The following is a 22450-nucleotide window of genomic DNA, read 5'->3' on the forward strand; positions in this document are numbered from 1 at the left end:
AATGTCTGCTTTTCCTGCGTCATTGCCTAGCGATGATGCGGGATCCACAACCTTTCCACAAGGTCAATTGTGGAAGGGCTGCGAATTTGGATGGCTTCCTTTGACTTCAATGGATGCCATCTGTGCAAGAATGAAGCATGCTGCAATTTCTCCTTTGCGAGCGCAATTGGTTTCCACTCGTGCGCAGGAAGAATCACTTTTCCATAGCATGCCATGGATGGTACTGGCTGCGGACCTCAGAGGCGGACGCCCGCTCCGGATTCCACCATATAAATCCGCTGGTGTGCAGCTGATCCTCTGCAGATGTTGGTATTTTGGTTGGCGATGGTTCTGCTGTCCACCAGCGCTCGTTCGGAGCGGCAGAGGACCAGCAGGTGTAAAGTGGCCCTTATGGTATCTCACAAGTAAAACCACAACGCACTGTTCTATCCACCACAAGGACTTAGTGGTATAATACGTGACCACACACAATTATTATCCACCAATAGAACCTCAGGAGCTTCTATTACAAATCCCACACGGGTAAACCATAAGCTTTACTGTGAAAGCACACAAACCAATAGATAACGGGCCGGCAGCTGGATTGTATGTACATGTTCTCACACTAAATTTCCCTCATTTGTGGCCATGGAGAGAATGTTTGAGGGGGAGCGGTCACCAAGTGTTACCCCTCTGGAGCCCTATAGCAGTCATTCTAGATTTGTGAAAGGTTTCCTTTACTAACCACAATCCTGGCATGGTTGGAGAACAAGGCTTTTTAAAACGGCCAACTCTGTACTGTAATAGCACCGGTCTAGTATAGGTATCCAGAACATACAGCCCACCTGGGAAGGACATGCCCACATCACCCACAAGCGGCTCCACATGTCAGGATGTGCGGTGCTAGCACTAGAATGCTGCCTGTGTACAGTAGGGCTGGTTTCATCATTTGGGTTAAACGGCTTTTCTAGCTTCTGGAAACTGCTTAAGAACCAGTCTGTCCTTCCCTGTTGCTGTTGACCAGGACATGTGACTGCGGCAGCCAATCACTGGCTATAGGTGGTCACTGTATAGCCAATGGATGCCTGCAGCAGTCACATGTTCTAGTCAGAAACAACCAGGGAGGACAGAGTGGTTGTAAAGAAATTTTAAGTCACCGAAAGACTCCTTTTAAGGGCCACTTGGGTGATCTATTCATTATGTAACTATCCCCCCCTCCCCCCATATATATATAAGCGAGCCAGTATTACCTTGGTTAGTTATTCCTTCCCTCAGATCTACTTGGGGTTATGTGCTCAGTTTCTAGTCAGTTTCTCACTCTGTGTGATGCTGTTACATGGACCCTACCACAGATACGGCTTAGAGGGGGGCACAGACACTCCTATTATAAATGAGGGGCGCTGTGATCATAGATCATCCTCCTGAATGTATAATACAGTCTGTAGCTTATTTAGGCGAATGCAGACTATAGAAGGTAATGGCAGTGGTACAGTAATAGTACAGGCCATAGCTGATCATGCAGTGCTGTGCTAATGCATCATGGGATTGTAGAGGAAACATCAAGAAGATGCCTGATAGGCATCACACAGGGAGGAACTGCACGGAAGGGACTGCAATATAAAGAGGAAACCTCCAGACTGACACGGGAACAGGGATGGAAAATATGTTTTTGCCAGAGTGGCCCTTTAAGGAATTGCTGTGTATATAATTCCCTTGCACAAAAAAAAAAGTTGAAAATTACAAAAAAAAAAAACAGTAAACTCCTAAAACCCCTTGGGGGTATATTCTTTTTTATGTATATATTTTTATTATATCCTGTAATTTGTTCTACCATTTCTGTCCCCCATGATGTCATACAAGACCTCTGGGGATCATGCACTCTCTTTTTTAAGTTTGACATTTTCCCACTGCAGCTGGGGCATCCATAGGAGCCCACGTTACAGGGAAAACATCCCCTGTGGTGACAATAGTCACTGGCAGAGCTGATCAGGGTCTTCTGGGACCCTGTAGCTCTGCTGTGCCAGGGGACCCCGGCGGTCACATGACCGCTGGCTCATGTAGAAGAAACACTTCCACTTTTTAGTACATAGCGCTCATTGAGCGCTGTGTACTAGTAAAAGGAGGAGACAGAAGGGGTTAAAAACCACTTCTCACCCCTCCTCCGGGTCCTCAGCTGTGACTAAGCACTAAAAACTCCATAGAACAAGTGTTTCAGTTTTTCGGTCAATAGATATAACCTGGGCCTTGGAACTCCATTGTGCCATTCCGCTGTACTAACACAAGACCTTTATGAATACACCGACTAGCATTAGCAAGAGTTGTGCTCCTACATACCGGCACGGTCCAGTCTGGGCCCGGCCAAGGACATAGCTCGGACAAGTGCTGCTTACGATCCCCCTTGATGATTATTTCCTACATATTGAGGGGAATAACAGAGGAACGGATCAAGCCGGAATTATGTGAAGAGATGCGCCAAAGTTGTTATGGAGAATACATTTACTAAACAGACGTGTCAGCAGAGGAGACAGCCCCGCTAATCATGGCCGTATGAAATGTGCGACTCTAATATATACCTGAGGGTTCAATTCATCATCCTTTTCAAGACTGGCATGCCGTCAGAAAACAGGCACATGTATAAACCCATAGGTGGGTAGATGGCAGATTCCACTTCTCATTGTGAGTGCAGAGACCCGGATTAGTTGCCAGGGGCCACTACTTTTTCATAACTCTTTCCCTTAGTTTACATCCAGACTGCTAGTCTGTACAGACCCAACACCTCTACTAGACGATGGTTACTACATTGGTATTCAGTCTGTACAATCCTTTATGAACCGAGTAGACTTACAACAGAACTCCATTGTTCTGACCATTTGCTACAATGTATCAGTTCAGAGGATTGATGCGATACTATAAACTCGGCTGTGAAGAGTAGCAGGTCTGAATAGGATATTATATCTAAAAGGGGGCTAGTGAGTCGGTACAAATACATAAGTCACATAAATGCAACATGCTATACATCAACCAAGGTGGTGACCCCAAGTGTCTGGGATTCTGTACCGAGCGCTGGGCCTAAATCCACACTGTTCCATGAAGGAGGCTGAAGGAACAAAAACACAAAGCAAACAGACCCCCAAAGTTGTGATGAATTACAATTTTAAGAGAAATTGTCAGACAGCTGCTTTAACTCTCCCTGGCTGCGGAATATCGCGGATAGGGGCCTTAGTCTGCTTACCCAGTCAGCAGGTTGACATGACATGTCTATGGCCAGCATGAGGTGGAGGAAGGTCCCAGCTTTAGTCCTAAAGAGGATCCAGGCCTCGGACCTGCTGGGACATCTTGTACACCGCTTATGGTTTCCACCGCTAAAAACTCCTGACCCCCCAGCGTGTGATATTCTGCCACATAAAAGGCTAGTATATAAAAGAGTGAGAAGGCTTGGTCGTCATATTTATCATTATGGAGGGATTGTATAGCAAAATATCGATGTTTGCACATAACACAACTATGACGTAATTAACCCAGGAGAGGACAGAATGCAGTCAGTTGTAAGAGGATCTGGACAAATTGGGGGCAGAAAAGTGGCAAATGAGGTTTAACACTGATAAATATAAGGTTCTGCACATGGGCAGGGAAATGCATGTCACCATTACACCCTAAATGGGAAACCACTGGGTAACACCGACATGGAACAGGACTTGGGGATTTTAGTTAAGCCGGCTTTACATGGGCGAGAAAATTGGAATATTGTATAGAGCTTTGGGCACCGGTACTCAAGAAGGACATAGTGATTAAAAACAGACACTCATCTGTGTGAATAAAGCCTAAAAGGGGTTGTGCCAACATAAGTTAGCCCGTACCCACAGCAATTCCAAGAACTGGTATCCTGATGGCCTCCCAACGAATGGAACAATTGCTCATGCATGCTAGCGCTCCGTTCATTCCAATGCAAGCGGTCATTGCAGAGTTTTTAAAAGGGGTTGTCCCACTTCTAGCAGCAAACTGCTCTGAACATTGTGCAGTGACCCGGGTTGGTACTGCAGGGCGAATACTACTGAAGTGAATGGAACTCAGCCTGCAGTACAGATCTGGGCCACTGCGGGATGTACGGAGTGACCCATTGCCTGCAGCAAAAACCAGCTGGAAGCATGACAACCCCTTTACATGACAACCCCTTTACTGAAGTGAGTAGAGCAGCAGCACGCATGCACGACCGTTGATCCAGTCATGTAGGGACCTCAGGATTCCGGTTCTCAGGATAGGTGGGGGGCCCAGTAGTGGGACTCCCACTAATCAGAAAGACACCTCCTGTTCTGGCTCCCAAGGCAGTCTGGGCATTTGTCACTGGATGGAGTGCTCTTCTGCAGCTTGGGAAATATAGTGAAAGTAAACCATAAGCCATTTCACATGATAGGGAAGGGGAGGTTACGCCGTCACGATGACCTACGGGAGTCACATCAGTCCCCGCACAGCAACGCCCAACCACCTGCTGCACAGGAGCGCTGCGGTATTGTTCCACTCCAACGCCGTCTGCAGCCCCTTCATTCTCTGCATCGCTGGGGGGCCCAGAGGTCAAGGTTCACAATCAACATGATGGCATGTTCTAGCAATGACATTATGTGGGAATACCCCCTTTAAAGCTGGCTTTAATATATAAAATGAACTATTTCACAATAGACCCTTCTTCTGTATTGTCTTTAGGGCTTCTTCATACGGGCATCTTGTGTGCCCAGAGAATACAGCCCATCAATTCCAATGGGATCGCTCCCATTACTGTATTTTGCACATGCATTTCAGGCGGTCAAATAAAAACCCAAAACACAACATGCTCTTTTATGCACATTTTCACACCAAAGGTCTCAATAGAAGTCAATGGAGAGGTGTGCAAGTGTGCGCCGTACGCAAGGAGATGCGTAACACACTGCGCAATTCTAGAAAATACACATCTGGAACGAATTAGCCGCCTCAAGTGCTGCGTCTTGCTTGCCGCGTGCAAATTAACATGTCGTGTGGACGGAAAAAGTACAATAAAATATGCCTACATGAGCGCAAAAAACAAACAAAAAAAAACAACAACAAAAAAAAAACACACCTATTCTGCTTCCCCATGATCTGCTATGGAAATTGTTATACTCACTGATTAAAAAATTAATCAATCACACCGGCTCCTAAAATCTTCTAAGTGGCTTCTAAGGCTACTTCAGTGGGATAGGCTAATGTATACGGGGGCAACCAGACAGCCTACAATGCCACCGGACATAGAAAAGATAGAGCAGGTTGGAATTAGTAAGGACAATCCCTCCCTCTGCTAGGAGATAAGCCGCTGCTAGAAGTATCTAGTGATGGCTTACCCCCATCCTTATGTATACTCAACCACAACTACAGAGTAATTATGGGGGAGTCAGGAACGTGTAAACTGTATATCGGGGATGTTGTCAAGACTTAGGGGTGCGACATCAGACCACATACTTGTATTGGGTACAACCAACACAAAAGTCTGCAGGTAGAAAATTGTAGATTTCAACCCCTTAGTGATGGACGATTTTCCGCCTTAAAGGAGATGTCCCGAGGCAGCAAGTGGGTCTATACACTTCTGTATGGCCATAATAATGCACTTTGTAATGTACATTGTGCATTAATTATGAGCCATACAGAAGTTATAAAAAGTTTTATACTTACCTGCTCCGTTGCTGGCGTCCTCGTCTCCATGGTGCCGACTAATTTTCGCCCTCCGATGGCCAAATTAGCCGCGCTTGCGCAGTCCGGGTCTTCTCCTCTTCTCTATGGGGCTCCGTGTAGCTCCGCCCCGTCACGTGCCGATTCCAGCCAATCAGGAGGCTGGAATCGGCAATGGACCGCACAGAAGCCCTGCGGTCCATGAAGACAGAGGATCCCGGCGGCCATCTTCAGCAGGTGAGTATGAAGACGCCGGACCGCCGGGATTCAGGTAAGCGCTGTGCGGGTGGGTTTTTTAACCCCTGCATCGGGGTTGTCTCGCGCCGAACGGGGGGGGGGGTTTAAAAAAAAAAAAAACCCGTTTCGGCGCGGGACATCTCCTTTAATGACCAAGCAATTTTCTGTTTTTCTCACTGTCATATTAAAAGAGCCACCCCAATGGTGAGCTGGCGTAGGCCGCACCCAGCTTATCAAGTAGGCACATCTCTGGCTGCCCACGTGCCACAACCTGACGTGTGTCTCCTAGTAGAGCTGGCGTAGATTTCCACTAAAATGTAGGCTACCTCATGGGCAGAATGTTATAGTTTTCAAGTTCAGGGTGCGTTCACACAAATTTGCACAAAATCGGCAATGTGTGAACGCACCCGTAGAGAGGAAGTTATCTAAAGTAGTGTTGTCATGCTATAGTAGCAACACCACAGAATCTCCGGGACACACAGATCTGTCCTCTGACCAAGTCACAGGGCCCCGCACAGACCCATTACTATAACGGGGTCTGCTCTGCATTAGTAACAGATCAGCAAAATAGGCCGAACAGAACCACCGAGACGGATGTGAACAATCCCAAGGCTAACCTCACACGGGCGAGCGCAATATGGGGCCGTGAATCCAGACCCCATATCCCGCTCCTCACCATGTGAAAGCCTGTAGATGCGAGGAGTTGTTACGGGAAAACAGACTTACATAACTTTGGGGATACAGGGATCCTCTGCCGGACGGCGGAGTTCTCCCATTGCTTCCAACGGGGCCGGCGCAGCAACGCGAGAGCACTCACCGCAATTTGTTTACCGTATCGCGGTGCCGTGCAAGAAAACATCGCTCATGTGTATGACCCCATTCAAAAGAATGGGGTTCATATTTGTGCTTTTCAAAACGCACAAGTCTCACGCGATTTTATTGTCCGTGTGAAGCCGGACAAAGTCTCATAACATTATGCATTTTTTTCTTTTGGAGCCACTGGCTTCCAGGTTTTTTAAAGCCTGCAAGATAGGGGATAAGTTGCTGATTGGTGGGGGTCATACCGCTGAGACCCCTGCTGATCTGGGGAACGTGACTCCTGTGTCACCTGTCAATGCGGGGGGCGTTTCTTCACTGAATGCAGCGCTGGCCTGTGACTAGGGGATAACTTGGATATACCGGTACAACCCTTTTCATTTTTTTCAAGGGGGTGGGATGAAATTAATTTCTTAATAATTTTTTACAGAGTTTGCATGCAGAGTAAATAAATGTGAATGCCTTATCATCTACGTCAGCACGATGACAATATCAAGTTATTTTTGTGTTTATGAGCTCGTGTTACCTTGGGTATTCCTATCTGCTACTCCTGGCTTCCTTCTCCTCAGATGCTCATGTGATTTCCTGACCAGCTCAGATCTACTTGGGTTATGTGTTCAGTTTCTAGTCAGATTCTCAGCCTATGTGATGCTCTTGTATGGATACTACAATAGAAACTGTCTAGAGGGGGACACAAACACTCATGATCACACGGGTTTTGTCACACAGTTATAATAGAGGGGATCACAACTCATCCTCCTGGCTGTATACTTAAAGTCTGTAGCTTATTGGTGAATATAGAAGGCTGTACAACTGTGTTGAAGCATCTTGGGATCGATATGAAAGCAAAAAAATCTCAATCAAGATGCTGCCTGTTAAGCATCACACCAGGGGCTGCACTGCATGAAAGTGGCTGCAATACAAAGAGGAGACCTCCAGAGTGTGACAGGTAATCAGATGAAAGGGACACAAAGGGGGAAAAAAAAAAAGGGTTTTCGCAGGAGTGACACATTAAACTTTATCATTCCCAGCAGTCCCACTTCTCAACCACCACTACCTTGATACAGAGACCTTCAGGACCCTCATTCTTGAGATCCGTGGGAGTTCCAGCAGTGGGACCACCACCAATAAGAAAGTTATTCCCTACTATCTGGGTACAACAACTTTCAATTCTGACAACCTCTTTAAGAGTGGTTTTACAAGACTCCAAAAAGTATATGGCCATAAAACGCTGTAAAAAAGCACTTTTCCTTCTTGTTAAAAAAAAACAAAACACAACTATGTTGGGCATTACCACAATAAATTGAACACTCTGCACGCCACTTTATTATTGTTTGTTTTTTTTTAAACAAAAAAAAAAAAAACACAACTCATTTTGCTCCCGACCACCCCCCACCCCCTAAAAAAAAAACTGCAATAAAAAGTGGCATAAAGTCACATGTATCACAAAATGGTACCAATACAGCCTACAGCTTATATATATTAAAAAAAAAGTTACACCGCTCTGCCGATGAAAAAATTAAGTTTCAAGTCTTTGAATGTAGCGATAAAAGAGAAAAAAAGGATAAAAAGATATTTTCAGAAGAGGATATTTATTGTAAAGTGCAACACAAAAACAAGTGAACAGCGAAAACAAAACATACTGTTTATTTTCTGGGCTCTTCCAAAAGTTATGAGTTCTACATTACATTATACGTGCCCCAAAACGGTACTAATAAGGCCCCCTTTCCACAGGCGCTGCGGAGATCCGCCGCCCTACAGCTGGAGCCAGCAGACGAATCTCCCCAGAGAATCGCGGCAATTGGCAGCATGCTGCGAATTGCCGGCCGCGAGTGGAGAATCACAATGGTTCTCCGCTCGTGCACATGGGGGGCTGCACTTTCCATAGCAACGCTATGGAGAGGTTCGGATGGCGTGATTCGCTGGCGATTTACCCCAGGCGAAATCACATCCGTGCACAGGGGGCCTAAAAGTTACAATGAACAAACTCCCACAAGGCTATGTTAATGGAAAAGTAAAGAAAGGAAATAAAAACCCCTAAGAGCTAATGCCCACGGCCGGATTTGCGCCGTGCAAAACGTGTCGGAAATCTGCGGCGTTTCACCGCAGCTATTAGGTTCTATTGAACCTAATAGCTCAATGTACACAGCGTGAAATTACCCGTGGAAATACGCGCTGACGGCTTCCATTGTAGTCAATGGAAGCCGCCCGTCAGGCTATATTTCCGCTGTAGCACAGCGGAAGTAAAGCGTCAATACGCGCCCCGCCCACCGCGTCATGTGACGTTGCCAACGCGTCATGCGCTGTACTGCGTATGCGCTGACAGTGTAATGCGGGAGCTATGCAACGGATCCGGAGGAGAGTATGGGGTCTTTGGGGTGGCGCCGTGACGGACTCCGCTGCGCAAAAAGAAAAAATAGTTGCGTCCTTTATTACCAAACCCTGAAAAATGTAATAGATTTGGAACAGATCTCTTCATAACGGTCAGGTGTAAACACAGAAGATCCCTACAGATCATGATGAGTATTGATGTAATCTGGTAGAGGTGCTCAGTGATCACCTGCACATACAGGGGGCGCATTCACAGGACCGTCCCACCAACCCATCATCTGTATATGTAGAGGTCTGGCCAAAAACACAGACCTGGCCAGAGAATGGAAACCGTTCCTAGAAGCCCTTCCTGCCATAACGGACGGGGTCTACTCTAATGCTTGGAATGAAGTGCAGACACGGGCGCGAAGAGGTAACTAACCCATGGGAATATACAGGGCATCCCCACCAAATAAAACATACCCTAGAGCCCACCTGGCCACAACTATATACAACACAAGGTGAGCACATTGTATCCCTCCAAGATCAATTGTCTAATTTATATTTAAAGTATATTCCAAGATATTTAACTATTTCTATTGATGACCAAGAGGTCATCAATAGATGAATGGCAAGGATCTGCCACTCAGATCCCCGCCAATCAGACAATCGTGGGGGTCATTGTCACTAGGTCAGCACAGGAAGCAGAAAGTGCCGACCATAGTGCAGTGGCCCAGGTTGGTACTGCAGGTGCAGCTCCCATTGAAGTCAATATGAGCAGCACCTGCAATACCAACACAGGCCATCGTGCCATCAGCATTTCTGCATTAATAGCAGCCCCTGGAAATCAGCTGCTCGGCAGAGATACAAAAGGGTGGGTCCCTGACCATCTACTGAGGGCCTGTCAGTCAATCAAAAGAAAAAGGTCCTGAAATACTCCTTTAATAGCCGAATTTGAGCTTTCTCATTTGGTGAACTAAAGGGGTTGTCCTGGACTTTAACTACTGATGAGCGATCCTCATAGGTCATCAATAGTTGATCAGCGGGGATCTGATGCCACAAATCATTGCCGATCAGCTGATTCCTTGGTCTTCTGCCAGTGCAGATAGTGCTGGAAGTGGAAAATGCTGTCAACACTGCAGTGGCCTGGGTTGGTACTGCAAGCAGGGCTGCAACTGAATTCAGGATAGGTCATCAATAGTAGAAGTACCAGTAATCCCTTTAAGGGGGTTGCCTGCTTCTGCTCAAATTTCAGGAATGCCATACACTGCTGTTTATAAGAGCTTATTTTGTGTGGCAAGTTGTAGTTTTTATTGGCACCATTTTTTTTTTTTGGGGGGGGGGGGGGTTTGGGGTACATATAATGTGTTATAGAACATGTCAATTTTTTTGGGAGGGGATGGGGAATGCCATTGTCTTTTTTGAGGCGCGATAGGGCGCAGTTTTTTTTTTACATTTTTTTAAATGTTTATGCCCCTATAGGGGACTTGAACCTGCAATGCCATGATTGCACTGATCATACATTGTAGTACCCCTATGCATTATTACTTCTCATAGCAGGACAGGCCATGGCAGACCCACATGCCATTGTCTTTTATTCGGTTACCATGGCCCTCCCTCTATGAACACTTTAAATGCTGCGAACATGAAGGGGCTGCCATGCTTGTGTAGCGCTGAGCCCCCTTCACTGGTTTTCCTTGTACAGCAGCACCCCCCAGCCACTCCCTGGGCACTGCAGCACTTCCACTCACTTGGATGGAGCCACGCAGCAGTTCCTTGCACAGCCGGTGGCCACAGTGCTGCTGTTCCCTTAAAATAAAGGAGTCCCCGATGATGTGACCCCTTCCATTCTCAGGGTCAGTGCAGGTTCCAGAGATCGGACCCCACACATCAAAAAGTAACAGCCTTTCCTTCACCAAATAGAAACCCCTTTGGACGTATTGTGCCCTGATGAAGAGTTATACCCAATCCACAGGGATAGGGGATATCTTTAAAACCAGTTGGGGGGGGGGGGGGGGCGGTCCAAAAGTTGGGACCACCGATGACCCCAAGAATGAAATTGTAAGTCCTGAAGTGAGGGCACACACCTCCATGCCAATGGGATGGCCGAAGACAGATCAAGGGGTCAACTACATCTGGCAGACCCATGGAAATGGAGTAGCAGTGTGCAGGTACGACCGCTGTACCCCAACATCAGGACACTTGGGGGGCCCCAGCGGTTGTACCCTCACTTATCTATTCTGCAGATATGGATAACTTTCTATCCCAGCACTTTAATGGGAAGAGCGGGGATCCCTGATCAGAGCAGCGCTTCCCATCCAGCCCTCACCTGGGATCTGGGGCTTCCAGAACTTGGCGAGTGGTTCCCCAAAACCGAGCAGTAATAACCATCCCTTCCACAGCAGAGGTTGTAAGCCCATGTAAACTTACCCATTAAACGGCTTTTCCAAGTTAAAAATACTGTATTTTTTGGACTATTAGACGCCCCCCCACCCCACCCCCAGGTTTACAGAACGGGGGAAAAAAAAGACTTGATTCTAATTTAAACATCTCTGGGGTCCAATGTCATTAACGTTGGCGTTCAAGTATAGAAAAAGGGGTTAACAGTGGTCCGCTCCTACTAAGCCTACTATGTCCATTCATACAATGGTGCAAAAATACAGTTCACATACACCTACACAGCATTGTACATGTGCACCACACACATACTGCTTAGCTACATGCGTGTGCCCACACCAGCAGCTGGCATCCTAAACACAGATATTAACACTGAGGCCCTTTTACACACATCTGCATCTAGCAAGAATCTGAACAATTAGCGTTCTGTGTAAAAAGCATACCCGATCGTTAAGATAGCGGTCAGGGATGTCTGGATCTGTCAGACCCCCCTGCCACTGCACAATAAGGCGCAGACGGTTTTTTAGCAAGATTCATCTTGCTGAAAACTGCGTCTTAGTCATAAAAATATGGTGAATTAACTTGTAGGCAATGGTGAAAAATAGTAATAACAAAACCCCTCTACTCAGCATCGCTAGTCCCCCGCTCATTCCAGTGTCCGATGTTGTATCCACAGCCTGACCTCTGCAGCCGGTTGCCCTGCAGTGCTAAGGCCTGTGATTGGCTGCAGTAGTCAGTCTGTATACAGAGTGTCACCAACCACAGGATATAAACAAAGGCTGGCAAGGCGAAGAGGAGATGCAGTGCTGGAGCCGCCGAGTCCGGACATAGCAGATATAGGTTTAATGTTTTCCACCATTGCCTGAAGGTAACACAACTAAGGGCTTACTCCCGCCGGCGTATTTGTTCTGCATATTACGCACTATTATTACGCGCACGATACACAATGCTAAAATCCCACTGATTTACATTGGGCTGTCAGACCGGCATTGTTCATGCACATGTAAAGCAAAGTCACAGCGTGTCCCATCTTGGTGCTCATCACACAGCGGTATAGCCCAGGGAATCAATGGCCTAGTGACTATGTATGATAGATGTGTATTCATTCATCAAGTCAATGGGGCATCCTTGTGTTTAAAAACGCAATACGCAGGGAATGTGCTTTGTTCGCTAGCGTAAATACACCGAGTATTCACGCAACCGAAATACGCAATATGCCCACGTGAGTAAGCGCTTTTTCAAGAAAGCCCCTTAAAGGGAAACGGTCACATCCTATAAGCACCATAAACAGTTATGAAGTACAGACAGGGGACGAGGAGTCCAGGGGTGTACTACTTATACATACCCGCTCCCGTTTCTGCGCGGTCACCGGTGGAGGTCGGTACTCGGTCAGTAAGTCTTACTCATATCTGCAGTCTGCGCAGACATCCTCCAGCAGCGAACATACACCGCCTGCGGAAAGAGTCTGACTAGCGGTGATGGAACGGGGAGGCTGGTACGTATAATGAGCATGTCCCGGGACTCCTCATTCCCCTAAAGAGTGTATGCTGCTGATAGGAAGTGACAGATTCCCTGTTAAGTCAGAGCGAAGCAAGAACTCCATCAACTGCCAAGGATCAGTGTCCGGGGATCTGCTGCTCACAGGATTGGGAGTCGCTGCTTTACAGCATCCTATCATTTCCAGCAGGTAGTAATTACTTTGGGTACTTCTACATGGGTCATCGCTCAAAAGAACGATTAAGGGCAACTGCCGCCCCGTGTAAGCCCAAGAGGGCAAGCGAGCGAGAATCGGATTCACTCATCTAAAAAACAACTATTGTGAACAGGCAGTCACTCAGATAGGAACAACTGCCTGTTTACTGATAATGGAGGCGGCTGGAAGAGGTCGCCATCCACTGAGCGACCAATGCTCTAGTGTCAAGGAGTGATATCAGGAAGCCTGTGGGGCACTGAGGCGCCGGACCGTCGCCCAGAGGAGGGGGCACGCCGCGGGGCCCTGAGGCGCCGGACCGTCGTCCAGAGGAGGGGGGCACGCCGCGGGGCACCAAGGCGCCGTCCAGAGGAGGGGGGCACGCCGCGGGGCGCCGTCCAGAGGAGGGGGGCACGCCGCGGGGCGCCGAACCGCCGTCCAGAGGAGGGGGGCACGCCGCGGGGCGCCGAGGCGCCGGACCGCCGTCCAGAGGAGGGGGGCACGCCGCGGGGCACCGAGGCGCCGGACCGCCGTCCAGAGGAGGGGGGCACGCCGCGGGGCACTTTGGGAAGGTCATGGCTTCCAGGCTCCCGCACTAAAAGAGCCCTAGATGTCTTCTCCCGCCGTTTCTTCTGTCAGGCTATGAACACACAGATGATTTAAATGTTGCGCACAAGATTCTCATTGCGCAACTCGCAATGGCCACCCCACGTGTGCGCTGTCCGATAGGTGGGACATACTTGTCTCATCCGAGAATCGGGCAAGAACAGGGGATGCTGACATTTTTAAATTGGGCTATTTTTCCAAAGTAGAAATAAACAGCTAAATGAGTGGATTTCCGCCCAATTTTCGGACAGGAAAAAATAAAAATTGGTTGGGAAAACCCGTGTGCGTATAGCCTTAAGGGGGCGGTGTGGCGCTGCAGGCCCTCCGCGGTCCCGGGGTTATGACAGATGTCAGCACACAGCCCTGCCAGGAGTTAGAAAACCTGAGGCCGCGGCCTCCGAGCGGCTGACCGCTGCCACAAGAATCACCGGGACCACAGCGGTAGGTAACCCATAAGAGCACTACCACTTAGGTTAGTACTGCGGGTGCTAAATAGGGGGTGTTGCCTGATAACCGGGCAACCCCTTTAATTCACGAAGAATCTGACCCCAAAGGGAAAACCCTCCGTAAACCACAGCTCAGCGGCAGCGCAGACCGGAGCCCCCGGGGCGGGCACAGACTGGCACATGAGCCGGGTACTTACAACCCGGTTCTGAGCCCCAGCTGTACCACATCTACAATACAGACTAAGTATGCTGTTAAAGCATCCCCAATACTGATAAAGTTCCTACATCACAGGCCAGGTAACCGGCTAGTACTACAAGTCCCAGCATTACTACATGTATGGCCGCCCCCAGGGCCAGCACCTCCCCCTCCCGGCAGGAGGATGACTCTGCACCGCGGTGCTGATAACAATGTCCCCGGCCGCGCAGATGAGTCAGTAGCCCCCTGTGCCCGGGTGTGGGGGCACGGTCACGTGGTCCTGTCCCACCATGGAGGGTGATGCTGCCGCACTGACCTTCCATCTCCATGTCCTCAGGCTCGCTGAGCTGCTGCTCCCCGGGCTTCTGCTGCTGCTGCTGATGGTGGTTCATGTCTCTGGCTTCGGCCTCGGAGGCCACGATCAGTCCTGCTCGCTGCGCCGGCGTAGATTTGGGCTGAAGGCCCGGCTGGGATGGGGCGGAGAGCGGCCTCGGCAGGGCCTGCGCAGCGGCTGCAGCCTGGGCCTTTCCCGCGGGCGCCTGCAGATGAGCCGGAGGAGGGAGGGCGGAGGGAGCCGGCGGCAGGGATACGCGCACGTATTTGCTCGCTATTCGCCCAATTTCGGCGCCTGTGGAGGGTAGGCGCGGGGGAGGCTGCTCCCCGGGGGCCTCGGCGGCACACGCTGCACGGAACCGTCAGTGGGCCCCGCAGCCGCTGCTGCTCTCAGGTGTCGGCCCCCTGCTCATGGGGGTGATGAGAGCGCAGCCAGTGCGGCGGGAGCTCTGCGGCCTGTGCGGGAGCCCCGCGAGCCTCACACGGCCGCCTCTATCCCCGGTGCAGGGCGGGAGCAGCCGGCAGCCTCCGTCACACAGGCCGTCTCTTCCTGCCCCTTTCGTGCTTCGCTCTTTCCCTCTCCTCAGCCTGTGTGTGGAGACGCCAGGCTCTCAAAATGGCGGCTCAGTGAAATGTCACATCCGCATGGGGCAGCGTGAGGGGAGGAGGGAGGAGGAGGAGGGATAATCAAAGCGTGAGACCGCCACATCCCCTCCTCCTCCATCACCTCCCGGGGTTCACTCAGTGCAGGCGGCTGCTCGGTGAGGGGAGCCCTTGTGGAATGCCCCGTGTACCCTATGCAGTGCCAGTGTGTGCCAGCTACATGTACAGTGCCCGTGTGTTCCAGCCTCATATGCAGTGCCCCCATGTACTCTATACAGTACCAGCCACATATACAGTGCCCCAATGTACTCTATATAGTGCCAGTGTGTGCCAGACTCATACAGTGCCCCATGTACTCAATACAGTACCAGCCATATATACAGTGCCCCAATGTACTCAATATAGTGCCAGTGTGTGCCAGACTCATATGCAGTGCCCCCATGTACTCTATACAGTACCAGCCGCATATACAGTGCCCCCATGTTCTCTAAACAGTGACAGTATGTGTGCACCACATATTCAGTGCCCCCATGTACTCTATACAGTACCAGACACATATACAGTGCCCCCATGAACTTTATACAGTGCCAGCCACATATTCAGTGCCCCCATGTACTCTATACAGTACCAGACACATATACAGTGCCCCCATGTACTCTATACGGTGCAAGCTATATATACAGTGCAACCATGTACTCTTTACAGTGCCAGTGTGTGTCACCCTAATATACAGTGCTCCCATGTACTCTATACAGTGCCAGCTACATATACAGTGCCCCTATGTGCTCTATACTATGCCCGTGTGTGTCAGCCATATAAACAGCTCCCCCATGTACTCTATACAGTGCCAGTGCGTGCCAGACTCATATACAGTGCCCCCATCTACTCTATACAGCACCAGCCGCATATACAGTGCCCCAATGTACTCTATACAGTGCCAGCTACAGTATACAATGTCCCCATGTACTTTATACAGCGTAAGCTACATATACAGTGCCCCTCTGTACTCTATACAGTGCATGTCAGTTCCCCCATGTACTCTATACAGTGCTAGTGTGTGCCCCTATTTACTCTATACAGTGCCAGCCACATATACAGTACCCCCATGTACTCTATACAGTACCAGCCACATATACAGTACCCCCATGTACTCTTTACAGTACCAGCCACATATACAGTGCCCCCATGTACTCTTAACAGTGACAGTGTGTGCCAGCCACATAGTGCCCCCTTGTACTCTATACAGTACCAGCCACATATACAGTGTTCCCATGTACTCTATACAGTGCCCACATGTACTCTATACAGTGCCAGCTACATATACAGTGCCAGTGTGTGCCAGACACGGTGTACAGTGCCCCCATATACTCTTTACAGTGCCAGCTACTGTATACAGTGCCCCATGTACTCTACGCAGTGCCAGCCACATACACAGTGCCCCCATGTACTCTATACAGTGCCAGCCACATAAACAGTGCAGTGTGTGTCAGCCACAGTATACAGTGATAGTCATAGTATACAGCGCTAGTTTATGCCAGCTACAGTATACAGCGCCAGTGTTTGCCAGCCACAGTGCAAGAGTGTGCCAACCATAGTACACAGCACCAGTGTGTGCCAGCCACAGTATACAGTGCCAGTATGTGCCTGCCTTAGTGCCAGTGTGTGCCAGCCATAGTATACAGAGCCAGCATGTGCCAGCCACAGTATGCAGTGCCAGCGTGTGCCAGCCACAGTATGCAGTGCCAGCCACAGTCTACAGTGCTAGTGTGTGCCAGCCTCAGTATACAGTGTCAGTGTGTGCCAGCTTTATATATAGTACCAGCTACAGATACATAACACAGTCCTGCAGCCATCACCCCTAATAACTGGAATACACTTACAGTTATCCCAGTCTGAGATTTATAAGGGCCCTTTTACACGGAATGGTAAATCATTAAGATTCCCGCATCCAGTGAGAACGATTATCATTCATTCTAAATGCACGCACGGCTGAATGGCAAATAAGAATCCGTTCGCTTCTCATTTGGCGTTCCGCTTAGGCATGCGTAAATCTGAACAACGGATCGCACCATATAAACAGACCATTCATAGATGAATGACGGCCTGTCTACTGTGAATGGCAGCCAGAACGTCCTAAGGCCCGATCCGCCGCCATTCACTAGCGATTGTCGTTCTAAGCGCCGGAACGGTCATCGCTGGGATGGTCTGTCAGGCATTTGCGCCCAACAGCTCATCCCGTGTAAAAGGGCCCTTTTATACGGAATGATTAACGTTCAAAAAAATCGTTGGAACGTGCAAATTTGACCGGTAATCGTTCCGTGTAAAAACGGCCAGCGATTACATGATGAGCGATAATTCGTTCTCTTATTGTTCATTTTATGCAAGACGTAAAAATCATAGTTCAGTCGTTCGCAAGTTGTTACGTGTAAAAAGTGACCGCGATGCTGTTCCCATTCGCTTGTACAGTCCCCTGAATGACCAACCATCAAGTGAAGCCAGTTTTACGCAGAATCTCACACGGGTTTGCTGCATTGCAAGACTCACACAACCCGCGCAAATATCAACCCCATTCTTCTGAATGGAGTTATGTACATGCACAAGGTTCTCCCGCCATGCATCACTGCATGTCCTATCTGTTCGCCTTCCTCGGAACACATCGACCATTGTTTCGAATGGGGCAGTAAAAACACGTTGCAAGCGAGTGCAATGGGCGGTTTAAAATCGAAAACAATGGGAAAGATTTGCCGATCTTCTAACACGCCTGAAAACCGCGCCAAAGGATCGCTACTAGAGATGAGCGAGCGTACTCGGAAAAGCACTACTCGCTCGAGTAATTTGCTTTATCCGAGTATCGCTGTGCTCGTCCCTGAAGATTCGGGTGCCGCTGCGGCTGACAGGTGAGTCGCAGCGGGGAGCAGGGGAGAGCGGGCGGGAGAGAGGGAGAGAAAGATCTCCCCTCCGTTCCTCCCCGCTCTCCCCTGCAGCTCCCCGCTCCGTGCCGGCACCCGAATCTTCAGGGACGAGCACAGCGATACTCGGATAAAGCAAATTACTCGAGCGAGTGGTGCTTTTCCGAGTACGCTCGCTCATCTCTAATCGCTACTTTACAGAAGTAATGGAAAGTGTTTTTTCCAGAAAAACCCCTCGCATCAGTGTGAAAATGCAGCTTGGTGAGCACCATAGGAGGCTGTTTCTCGGCCTGATATTGCGCCCTCCCGTGTGTAGGTAGCCTGAACGAGCAAATGACAACAACCGTTTTTTCGATCGTTGATCTTTGGTGGGATTGTGCCAGGGAATGGGAACCACTGAAGAATTGCTTTTTACTCATGATGATTTTTATGTATGCACAAGCTGAACCACCAACGATAAGCCAACAAATTATCATTTGTCGTTCAATCGTTGGCCGTGTTTACACTTAACGATTATAGCTAAAATTTGCATGATCCAATGATTATTTTATATCCTGTGTAAAAGAGCCCTAAAGTGGCATCTGCCCTGTTCACGCTCCTAGTAGTAGGTGGCGCCACATTTATTAGTTCTGTCACAGTACTGTAGAGGAGTTGGTGGTTACATGTTCACAGGCTCACTGGACCCAGACTTTTCCACCACCTCTTGCTCGGGCTTGCCTCTACAGGCCAGTACAAGTCTTTCCCCCATAATGGGTAATGCTGCCAACTACAGCTCCAGCCTGGGATTGGGCTATACCAGGCCCACCGGACACCATGACAGAAACAGAGCTCAGCTGCACGGGCTGCATCGGAGAGTCTGGGGAAAGGATTTGGTAGACCAAGAAGTCATGCTGCTAACTAAATAACTATTTAGTTCCAAGATAACCAGAACAGTTTTTAACACAATGAACTCAAGCTCGCTTTGCCCAACTGTACGGTATTCTTTGTAAGGATAAGAACAGATAAGTCGGTAAATCTGTCTACTTGGGTCAACTGGTTGCAATGCAAAGTCTGTTGCTTATTCGCTCAGATGGCAAGTGATCTCTAGGACCAATTCTGCGTACACTGCTCAGCATTGCTTTGAGGAGTTACTCCATGATGCCACTCCTGCTTCTCCCTCCACTTCCTCTGACCTAAGCCCCTAAATCCTAGCCCTGCCTTGCCTCTGTTTCCATCCCTCCTTAACCCCCATACAGTTTAGGACATGCTGTGTTTGTTCTGCTTAAAAATAATATTTCAGTTTTGAATAAATTTAGCTCATTCTACGTCAGGCGGCTATAGCTCTGGATTAGAGATGAGCGAACACCAAAATGCTCGGGTGTTCGTTATTCAAAACGAACTTCCCGCGATGTTCGAGGGTTCGTTTCGAATAACGAACCCCATTGAAGTCAATGGGCGAGCGGAGCATTTTTGTATTTCGCCGATGCTCGCTAAGGTTTTCATGTGTGAAAATCTGGGCAATTCAAGAAAGTGATGGGAACGACACAGCAACGGATAGGGCAGGCGAGGGGCTACATGTTGGGCTGCATCTCAAGTTCACAGGTCCCACTATTAAGCTACAATACCGGCAAGAGTGGGCCCCCCCCTCCCAACAACTTTTACTTCTGAAAAGCCCTCATTAGCAATGCATACCTTAGCTAAGCACCACACTACCTCCAACAAAGCACAATCACTGCCTGCATGACACTCCGCTGCCACTTCTCCTGGGTTACATGCTGCCCAACCCCCCCGCACGACCCAGTGTCCACAGCGCACACCAAGTTGTCCCTGCGCAGCCTTCAGCTGCCCTCATGCCACGCCACACTCATGTCTATTTATAAGTGCGTCTGCCATGAGGAGGAACCGCAGGCACACACTGCAGAGGGTTGGCATGGCTAGGCAGCGACCCTCTTTAAAAGGGGCCGGGCAATAGCCCACAATGCTGTACAGAAGCAATGAGAAATATAATCCTGTGCCACCGCCATCAGGAGCTGCACACGTGGGCATAGCAATGGGGAACCTATGTGCCACACACTATTCATTCTGTCAAGGTGTCTGCATGCCCCAGTCAGACCGGGCTTTTTAATTCATAGACACAGGCAGGTACAACCCCCTATTGTGAAGTCCCTGTGGACCGACAGCATGGGTGGCTCCCTGGAACCCACCGGCGGTACATAAAAATATCCCATTGCATTGCCCAACACAGCTGAGGTAGTAATGTCGTGCTTAATGCAGGTGGGCTTCGGCCCACACTGCATGCCCCAGTCAGACTGGGGTTCTTTAGAAGTGGAAACAGATGCATTTACAAGTCCCTGTGGACCCACAGCATGGGTGGGTGCCAGGAAGCCACCGGCGGTACATAAAAATATCCCATTGCATTGCCCAACACAGCTGAGGTAGTAATGTCGTGCTTAATGCAGGTGGGCTTCGGCCCACACTGCATGCCCCAGTCAGACTGGGGTTCTTTACAAGTGGACACATGTAGGTTACACTCCGTGTGCACCTACAGCATGGGTGGCTCCCTGGAACCCACCGGCGGTACATAAAAAAATCCCATTGCATTGCCCAACACAGCTGAGGTAGTAATGTCGTGCGTAATACAGGTGGGCTTCGGCCCACACTGCATGCCCCAGTCAGACTGGGGTACTTTACAAGTGGAAACAGATGCATTTATAATTACCTGTGGACCCACTGCCTGGGTGGGTACCAGGAAGCCACCGGCGGTACATAAATATATCCCATTGCATTGCCCAACACAGCTGAGGTAACGTCAGCTGTAATGCAGGTGGGCTAAAAATTAATTTGATTACACTGTAGGCGAGGGCCCACAAAAATTGCTGTATCAACAGTACTAATCTACATCCAAAAAATTGGCCATGGCCAGCCAAGAGGGCAGGTGAAACCCATTAATCGCTTTGGTTAATGTGGCTTAAGTGGTAACTAGGCCTGGAGGCAGCCCAGTGTAACGAAAAATTGGTTCAAGTTAAAGTTCCAACGCTTTTAAGCGCATTGAAACTTTTAAAAATTGTTCAGAAAAATTATTTGAGTGAGCCTTGTGGCCCTAAGAAAAATTGCCCGTTCAGCGTGATTACGTGAGGTTTCAGGAGGAGGAGCAGGAGGAGGAGGAGGAATATTAGACACAGATTGATGAAGCAGAAATGTCCCCGTTTTGGATGGTGAGAGAGAACGTAGCTTCCATCCGCGGGTGCAGCCTACGTATTGCTTAGGTATCGCTGCTGTCCGCTGGTGGAGAAGAGAAGTCTGGGGAAATCCAGGCTTTGTTCATCTTGATGAGAGTTAGCCTGTCGGCACTGTCGGTTGACAAGCGGGTACGCTTATCTGTGATGATTCCCCCAGCCGCACTAAACACCCTCTCCGACAAGACGCTAGCCGCAGGACAAGCAAGCACCTCCAGGGCATACAGCGCTAGTTCAGGCCACGTGTCCAGCTTCGACACCCAGTAGTTGTAGGTGGCAGAGGCGTCACGGAGGACGGTCGTGCGATCGGCTACGTACTCCCTCACCATCCTTTTACAGTGCTCCCGCCGACTCAGCCTTGACTGGGGAGCGGTAACACAGTCTTGGTGGGGAGCCATAAAGCTTTCCAGGCCCTTAAAGACTGTTGCACTGCCTGGGATGTACATGCTGCTCGATCTCCGCACCTCCCCTGCTACCTTGCCCTCGGTACTGCGCCTTCTGCCACTAGCGCTGTCGGCTGGGAATTTTACCATCAGCTTGTCCGCAAGGCTCCTGTGGTATAGCAACACTCTCGAACCCCTTTCCTCTTCGGGAATGAGAGTGGGCAGGTTCTCCTTATAGCGTGGGTCGAGCAGTGTGTACACCCAGTAATCCGTTGTGGGCAGAATGCGTGCAACGCGAGGGTCACGAGAAAGGCATCCTAACATGAAGTCAGCCATGTGTGCCAGGGTACCTGTACGCAACACATGGCTGTCTTCACTAGGAAGATCACTTGCAGGATCCTCCTCCTCCTCCTCCTCCTCCTCAGGCCATACACGCTGAAAGGATGACAGGCAATCAGCCGGTGTACCGTCAGCAGCGGGCCAAGCTGTCTCTTCCCCCTCCTCCTCATCCTCCTCATGCTCCTCCTCCTCCTCCTGTACGCGCTGAGAAATAGACAGGAGGGTGCTCTGACTATCCAGCGGCATACTGTCTTCCACCGCCCCCGTTTCCGAGCGCAAAGCAGCTGCCTTTATGCTTTGCAGGGAATTTCTCAAGAT

At 49.5% G+C, this 22450-nt stretch overlaps 1 protein-coding gene across 2 annotated transcripts in view; it reads right to left on the reverse strand.

Moving 5' to 3' along the window:
- The window catches only part of USP7 (ubiquitin specific peptidase 7), a 67577-nt gene extending 52260 nt beyond the window's left edge, over nt 1–15317 (reverse strand). For both annotated transcript variants that reach the window (XM_066576167.1, XM_066576165.1), the window contains exon 1: nt 14667–15317. In XM_066576167.1, the coding sequence (XP_066432264.1) occupies nt 14667–14742 (76 nt within the window). In that variant the 5' untranslated portion in view covers nt 14743–15317. The remainder of the gene's footprint in view (nt 1–14666) is intronic.
- Between the last annotated feature and the right edge of the window lie 7133 nt (nt 15318–22450).

Source organism: Eleutherodactylus coqui, chromosome 8 (assembly GCF_035609145.1).
Source record: "Eleutherodactylus coqui strain aEleCoq1 chromosome 8, aEleCoq1.hap1, whole genome shotgun sequence".
Classification (NCBI taxonomy): Eukaryota; Metazoa; Chordata; class Amphibia; order Anura; family Eleutherodactylidae; genus Eleutherodactylus; species Eleutherodactylus coqui.